This window comes from Sinocyclocheilus anshuiensis, unplaced genomic scaffold, assembly GCF_001515605.1.
Source record: "Sinocyclocheilus anshuiensis isolate Anshui unplaced genomic scaffold, SAMN03320099.WGS_v1.1 scaffold78, whole genome shotgun sequence".
NCBI lineage: Eukaryota > Metazoa > Chordata > Actinopteri > Cypriniformes > Cyprinidae > Sinocyclocheilus > Sinocyclocheilus anshuiensis.
Window position 1 is genome coordinate 2,234,624 of NW_015544250.1, and position 8,024 is coordinate 2,242,647.

At 34.5% G+C, this 8,024-nt stretch overlaps 1 protein-coding gene across 1 annotated transcript in view; it reads right to left on the bottom strand.

Moving 5' to 3' along the window:
• Positions 1–340: 340 nt before the first annotated feature.
• Positions 341–8,024, bottom strand: part of LOC107697857 (E3 ubiquitin-protein ligase MARCH9-like) — a 17,362-nt gene continuing 9,678 nt past the window's right edge. Inside the window, exons 2-4 of the mRNA XM_016498705.1 lie at positions 2,716–2,871; positions 2,394–2,586; positions 341–1,391 (exon numbers count right to left, since the gene is read on the bottom strand). Of these exons, the coding sequence (XP_016354191.1) occupies positions 1,057–1,391; positions 2,394–2,586; positions 2,716–2,871 (684 nt within the window). The 3' untranslated portion in view covers positions 341–1,056. The remainder of the gene's footprint in view (positions 1,392–2,393; positions 2,587–2,715; positions 2,872–8,024) is intronic.

An 8,024-nucleotide genomic window follows, 5' to 3' on the forward strand; every position in this document is an offset into this window, starting at 1 on the left:
TAAATAGAAGAAAGAAATGCAAGTTTGAAACATCAGAGGGAGATTTTTTTGGTGTGAACAGGTTGAAATTGCAATCTATATTTAAACGAACTGGTAATTGTATGCATTCATAATAATATAGATTGAACTAGAAAACAGAAGAATATAATATGGATCTGGACAGGTTGTCTGCTTTTTGCATACCAAGGCTAATCAGTCGTTCCTTTCAAATCAAGTTGCATTTAGTCATTTGTGCGTTATATGGTAAAATTGCTTGTAATTCAGTGTTGTTCACATTCAAATGGTTATGTTCCAAACCGCCAACAAAAAAGTAGTATAGGTGTGTATCTGTAAGCCACTTAAACGAACAAAAGCCTGTGTGATGATGCATTTCACAAACAGCAGATGAATAGTAGTGTTTATTCAAACGAGCACCATTCTGAATAAAACAAATTCATCATGTCCATGTGTCGAGGAGGCATAAAACTCTACCCTCATGCAAAGGTCACTGTAAAATGTAAAGGTATCTTTATTGCAGAGAAGATCAAATTCTTTTAAATGTTTGTCTTTTTATTCTCTGTATAATCTTATTATGTCTTATTGCACCCTCCCCTTTTATATTTTAGAATGTAACAATTCGTATCTCGTTTCCCTGGTTATTGTGTCGTGATCGTTTGGTTATGGTTGGCTTTCTTGCTGCATCAGAAGCATCCGTAAACATCATTTACAACAATAGGACCCTATGAGTTATCATATACATCACACGTCGATGTCACTTCATGTACCATTCTCCCTTAGAAAATCAAAACGTTTTAAAAACCGTATCGATAAAAAAACAACACCAGCAAGGAAATCGAATTTAAAAACGCAATAGTGTGCTAGATCATGAGAGAGTCTCGCCAATAGAAACTCCAGGAATGAATGGCGCCAATGTCCTACGCATTGTTCGTGTGCATTCCTGTCCGTTGAAAAAGTCGTTATGCAAAGAAAATCGCGATCATCCTGGCATTGTAACACTGTGTTTTGCAGGAAAAGGCGCTTGGAGCCTGAAATGCGTCTTTGTTTCTTTCTCCGACCTCATACGGTCGTGACCCGCATCACCACCTCGCGGTTGGTAGTGGCTCCGAGCCGCGTGTCGCTGGGCCGCAGCTGGCTGAGGATGTGGAGGATGGTGTAGCCGCAGTGGTGGTTGAGGATAGTCATTAACCTGCGCACTCGCCGGCCCCCCCTGCTGCCGCTGGCCAGGCCGTGCGGGTTGTTGCGTGCGCCGCGGCTGCCTGCCTTACTGCTGGAGCTCACCAGGTCTCCCAAGTCCTTCGACTTCTCGTAGTTCAATACTTTCCACTGCTGGTTTACAGCCTGCCATCGCTTGAAGATTCTATACACGGATGAGCCCTCGTGGATTATAAGGCCTGTGAGGAATTAGAGATTAGTGGATGTTACTGATTCATCCATAAACATATGGAAATTCACTAACACTTTTCAATAATCTTCAGTTTGTCAATGCACTAGGTATCATGAACTAACAACATTTAATCTAGGTTAATATTATTTTATAATATTATATATTACATAAATTAACATCAGTTCATACATTAAAAAACATCAAAGTTATTATTAGTATATTAATATTATAAATTGTCAATAATATATATAACATTTGTGAATTTGCTATATAAACATTTTTAAAACTAAAAAATAAATAAATATTTAATTGCTTTTTAAAATGTATTTTACATAAAAATGCTGTCGCATGAATTAACATCAGTAACATTTCATGTTCATGCATTATTAATGTACCTAAAATAGTAATAGTATATCTATCAATATATATCATTTTATAATTATATAAACATTTGAATAATATATACAAATATTTAATGTATTTAATTTATTATTTATTCATATTAATTACTATTAATAATTGATGTTCGTTCACAATATACTATATAGAATTTATATAAACCTTATTTTTTATGATATTTAAAATATTTAATTTGACATAATAGTAATATATTACACTAATTAACACCAGTGACAGTTCTTGTATTCTGAATAAGCATAAAGAAAAATATACATTTATAGTACATTAGTAAATTTATAATGTTAAAATGTATTAGCGTATGTAGAAATTAACATTAACCAAGACCAAAATATGCTTAAAAAGTATCATTCATTAATTCAGTATACCTAATATATTACCTGTTAACAAACCTTTTTGTAACGTTCCCATAATTTCCCTATAACAAATTTATACATATATCCATTCATATGTATATGCAAATGTTTGTGTATTAGGGTTGTTATGATTCAAAATTCTCATAGTTTGGTTTGAAATGCCAAAAGCCTATAGGAAATCAAAGACAGGTCCTAATCATGAAAAAAAAATGGATCCATGGTGTTTTGCTTCTCACCTATGCACACAATGTCCATGAAGCCGTACATGCCGTAGCAGATCTGGAAGAGCAGGTCCTGGCGCTGCCACTTGGCAGACGGGCTGAGAGAAGACCACACCAGCCACGAGATACTGGCGATGAGGAAGAGTGAGCCCAGGATAATGGCGGCGATCTGCACCTTCTCAATCACCGTCAGAGAAATCGCCTGCCACTGATACACACAGCATTAAAAAGATGAGATGGCATCTTCTTGCTTTGCTTGTAGAAGCCTATAAATAGAGACACTAGCCAGTGCTTCGTCCTGACCCAGATACTTCACAGTTTGAGGCTGACGCTTTACCTGCAGCGGGTTCTTGGTGCTGATGGCCAGGACTTGGTACTTGAAGTAGCAGAGCTCACAGCTCCAGGAGCCTCTCTCGCTGATCCAGCGAATCAGACAGGGCTGGTGGGTGCAGCGCACGGAGCCGTCACAGCGGCATGGGCTCAACAGCTCCCCCTGCAGACAGGGGAGAATTAAATCTGATGACCGACAGATCCAAGAATCAAAAATCAATGCTATTTACTGTCTTAATAAAAGTCCCAGGACAGGAAAAAGTCCCAGAAAATGGTTCATTTTCATTGACTTTCATCAAACATGATAACTTCCTCTGCCTCTGAAATGCCTCTTTTCTGCTCATGTCACCAAGGCTGTGGGGCAGGAAGAAATCATATTAACCAATAACACAGTCTAATAATTACAGTTAAATCCTGATCAATACAATCAAGTTTCACCCTAAATTGTTTCCAGCTTAATATTTGCTTTAACTTGGAAATGAGGAAGTGAAATTCGTGGGAGATGTTATTTGATGTTCTATTTAACCAGCGTTGCTATTGTTAACTAAATCTAAACATATGAAAAATGATTGGTAATTGAAATAAAACTGAAATAAGATAAAACATAAATATTAGTTGAAAAAAGTAAACTTTAATACTTAAATGAAAATGCGAAATAAATATGTTTTTGACAGACGTGATAACATCTGTCAAAATATATATATTTAAAATTATATATATATATATATATATATAATTTTTTATATATATATATACACCTTGCTACGTGTACTGCGTTAGGCTAACCGAGACTTGTCATTTGCACTTATATATTGTTGCTCTTTTGTTAGTTTTGACTGCTTTTATTGTCCTCATTTGTAAGTCGCTTTGGATAAAAGCGTCTGCTAAATGACTAAATAAATAAAAAATAAAATAAAATATTCTTTTAAATTTAAACAATAAAAGATGATAATAAAAATGACAAAGGAATATAGAAAAATGGCTAAAATTAAACAAAAATTAGAATGAAAACTAAAATAAAAGCTAATTCAAAATAATAAATATTATAATTCCAAACTTAACTAAAATAAGAATGAAAACTATAATAAAAGCTAATTCAAAATAATAAATACTATAATTCTAAACTTAACTAAAATAGGAATGAAAACTAAAATAAAAGCTAATTCAAAAGACAACGAATTTGTGACAGCGGAATGTAACATTTTTGACAAGCCAAACATGTCAGTCTCTAAGAAACATGTAGTTTATTTAAGCCACAAAATAAACTTCATTCTGTAAAATAAGTATAATGAACTACACAAAAAAAGCATTTAGAACGTCTAAAGCATATTTTATAATACCCAAAAAGCAAAGAGTTCAGCTCTCGCGCCAGTTATCACGTCTGTCAAAAACGTAGGCACGCTATCATTTGCAATATTACAACTAAAAACATCAACATAACACACTCATGGGCATCAATCACTTCACTGAATCCTTGCCATCAGCTAAGAAATAATTATCTTACAATCCATCTGTTTTCAAATCCCCATCCTTTGAATATCACAACTTCGATGTCTGTCAAAAAATAATGTGCACAATAAATAGTCGTATTTACGAGAAGCAGAGGCTACACGCATTTCCTGGAAAGCCCACATTACCGGATGTTTTCACTACAACATTGCTTTCTGAGAAGAAGGATAAAATGCGGCCTGAGTGGCTTCAACATGCTGTCTGTCAGAGACCGTAACGTACCTAATTCATAACACATGTGAGTTCTTCACCCACTGAAACTGACAGGTGATTTTACTTCTCAAAGCAATTATTACATTAATTCAGTTTCTATTATTTTCTTTCAGTGCTACCTAACAAAGATGTCGGCTCCAGTCTCAGATAATTACGTGAACAGGGATCCCAGCACACCTGCTGAAAGCCTCTATGGGCATCACAATCCTGTGACATCTGTCATCTGGAGCTGCCATTACAACTGCAGGGCCCTGGATAAGAGAACACACACCTCAATATCCAATCATGACTGGACGCTGCCACACACATAGTGTTGTGGTCGAGTTGATTTACGTAAATGAGATATTACTCATGAACCCATCCGCCATTACAAACGCTAAATCGATCAGGGACACAGCGGGCTTAATGCGGCTGCTGACATGAGCTTTGGACTCCAGACTTATGAGCGTGTGTAGAGGGACTGGAGGATCTGAAGTCTTTTAATGCAGTTAAAAGATGGGTGAGTTATTCTGTCCTCTGCTGCTCCAGACACTCAATCAATACACACCTCTGAAAGTCCTGTAGTGGGAGACGCGCTCTGCAGGTACAACACTCGCTCTCTGGGTGAACTGACGGGAAAACGCATTTGAGAAATGTCACTCGAAATGCGCCGGCTCTTGCATTCTGTCACTATGGTGCATTCTGTGGTTGCTAGGCTCTTGTCAACAAAAGAGATGCTTTAATGGCTCCTTTGGTTTTTCGCCAAAATAAAAGCTCAATGGTTTAATGTTTGAAAATTAATTAAAGAGATAGTGCACCCAAAAATGAACATTCTGTCATTATTTACTCACCCTCAAGCTGTTCCAAATCTGCATGAATCTCTTTCTTCAGACGAACACAAAAGAATATATTTTAAAGAATGTGAACAACCAACCAAAATATTTTAAAGAATGTGGGTAACTAAAGGTCCATTTTGGGTGAACTATCCCTTTAAGACAGCCATAAATATTAGTATTATAATTGTACTCTTGTTTTTAAATTATTATCATTATTGTTGTTGTTGTATTTTTCATGAATATTAATTTAAAATTTTATTTTTTATTTTACTGTACAATATTACAATAGTATTACATTGTTTAATATTTTATTTAATACTGCTACTGCTACTACTAATTATTATTACTATTATTATATAGTCATATTGATATATAATCCCAAAAGTTTGAGCCAAATGTGCAACCTTACAAACAAGCACAAAAACCTTATTTTTTTTACTAAAAATACCAAATCACAGATATTATCAAAAAAATTGCAAATAGATTTTTTCCCCAAATCTTCTCCAAATATTTTATTTTGTTTAAAATGTTAATTTAACAACAATAATAATAATAATGATGATAAAAATTTGTTGTTGTTGTTAGTAGTAGTAAATGAAAGTTTAAAAAAAATAATAATAATAATTCTTGTATAACTCTTGTAATATTTATAGTATGCACTCAAGGTTAGAGGTTTATTCAAATCCGTAGCACTAAGTATGAGCCTGCACCACTAATAACACTGCGTCCACCACAACAACTGACAGTGACTGTGCTAGATGTATTTAGCGAGAAACCATGAATCAACTAACATTACAGATGCAACGGCAGCATTTCCAGAGCTGCCAAGAGAACGTTCAATATATAGACTGTGAATAACAAGTCGAGTATAAAGAACAGGATGTCCAACTGGGGGACAGAGATACAGGACTGTAAGATTGATGTGATCTTTAGAGAAAGACTGCAAACAAAAGAAACACTGAATGACTTCTGAAGTACTCCTGTACTGCGGCATAAATAATTCCTTACATTTAAAGACAAAGAGAAACGAGCAAAGCAATCAATGGTCATTAATTGACTTTCAACATTTTAAAACTAAGAAAAGTTATTGAAAAGGAAATATTTAAGATTCTGTACTAGTTCTTGGTCACTAGTCACTACTTAAATAATTGTGACACTGTTCATTGTAACTCCTTTATACAAAAGGATTTTCTTGCTTCCATTAAGGCACTAGATTCTCTTTGGAAGATCTCGAATCATGCCGGAGAAGATGATCATCAGATTAAGACCATATAAGTGTTGCTGTCATTTAAATTCTTATACTGAACAGTTTTGCATCAAATTAAAGAATATAAAAGACGCATTTTCACCTTTGAAGCCCACTGTACTTGTCCTGTACATTTCCCGTCAAGTTGACATCACGAGTCTGTCCAATCTGATCAATGTGAGCGTTACGATAAGTGGACCTGGATGAGTCATACTGTGCTTTAAAGTACAGCCTGTCCTCCTCTTGTTGTTTCAGAGTATCTAGCTGTTATCCGAGATCCAAGGCCAGATTTAGTTTAGCCAAACTCAAACATCAGTAACAGAAGCTCTCTCCATCTTTACATCTGTAATTAGCACTCAAGTCATTCTCTGCACATAGTAATCATTGACAAAAAGCTTCGTTCTGTGTGTGAAAAGAGACAGCAGCATCATGGCAGATCACGCTTTGGCGCTAAAACGAAATATTTCAAAAAACCTCTAGCTTAATCTGATTAGAGCTCGTATCCAGAACGAGCACATCAAAACAAACCAGTTTTACATGTTCCATAAGCCCTGACAGATCAGAAAGCTGACTGATGAGGACTGATATCCCATCTCCCCCTTCAGCACGCCAGTCATATTTAAAGCAACGAGGACTATGATTCCTGGAGCTATATGTTTGCATTGTCATTCATCTATACACTGTAGCGTTGAAACGTGATTCATCATCATGCAGCCGCATTGTGAGTCAATCACATGAACCATAAATGGTTTATAAATCTAGATAATAAGCGACTAAATAGCAGTGTTGTTATAGTTGTTTAAAACTAAAACCATACATTTTTGTTACTTCAAAAAAACATTAACTGAAACAAAATAAAATAAAATATGAAAAAAAAAACGTGACATCATTATGCAGTCGGGTTGTGAGTCAATCGCTTGAGCCGTAAATGGTGACTAATCACTCTGGGGTGCGTTTCCCAAAAACAACTGTGGTCCATTGTTACCAATAGAGTTCAATGGAACCATAGTTAGCTAACAATGCTTTTGGGAAACACACCCCTGGATGACAAGCAACTAAAGAGTTATTACAGTTAACTAAAACTAAAACCATACATTTTTGTTACTTAAAATTAAACTAAATAATTACATTAAATTAAATATAAAAACCCTTAAACATATTTTATTTAGTTTTCTAACTAAAACTTAAATAATTATATGGATACATTTAAATAAAACAAAATAACTAGAACTGTAACTAAAATTTTAAATAAAAAACAGAAAATATAAAAACTAATTCAACATATTTGTAAAAACTGTAATAGTATCGCGATACTAAAACAACACTGCTAAATAGGTGTGACATCAAAGACAGGAAACAAATAATATTCAAAAATATAATATTCTAAATATTATTTATAAAATATATAATTGTTTATTGAGTGATTTTAAGAAACTCCAAAACAGAATCAGGCCCAGTGCCCAAAAAATCCATAATAAAAAATGTAATTTTGAAAAAAAAAAAAAAAAAAAAGTGTGTGTGTGTGTGTGTGTG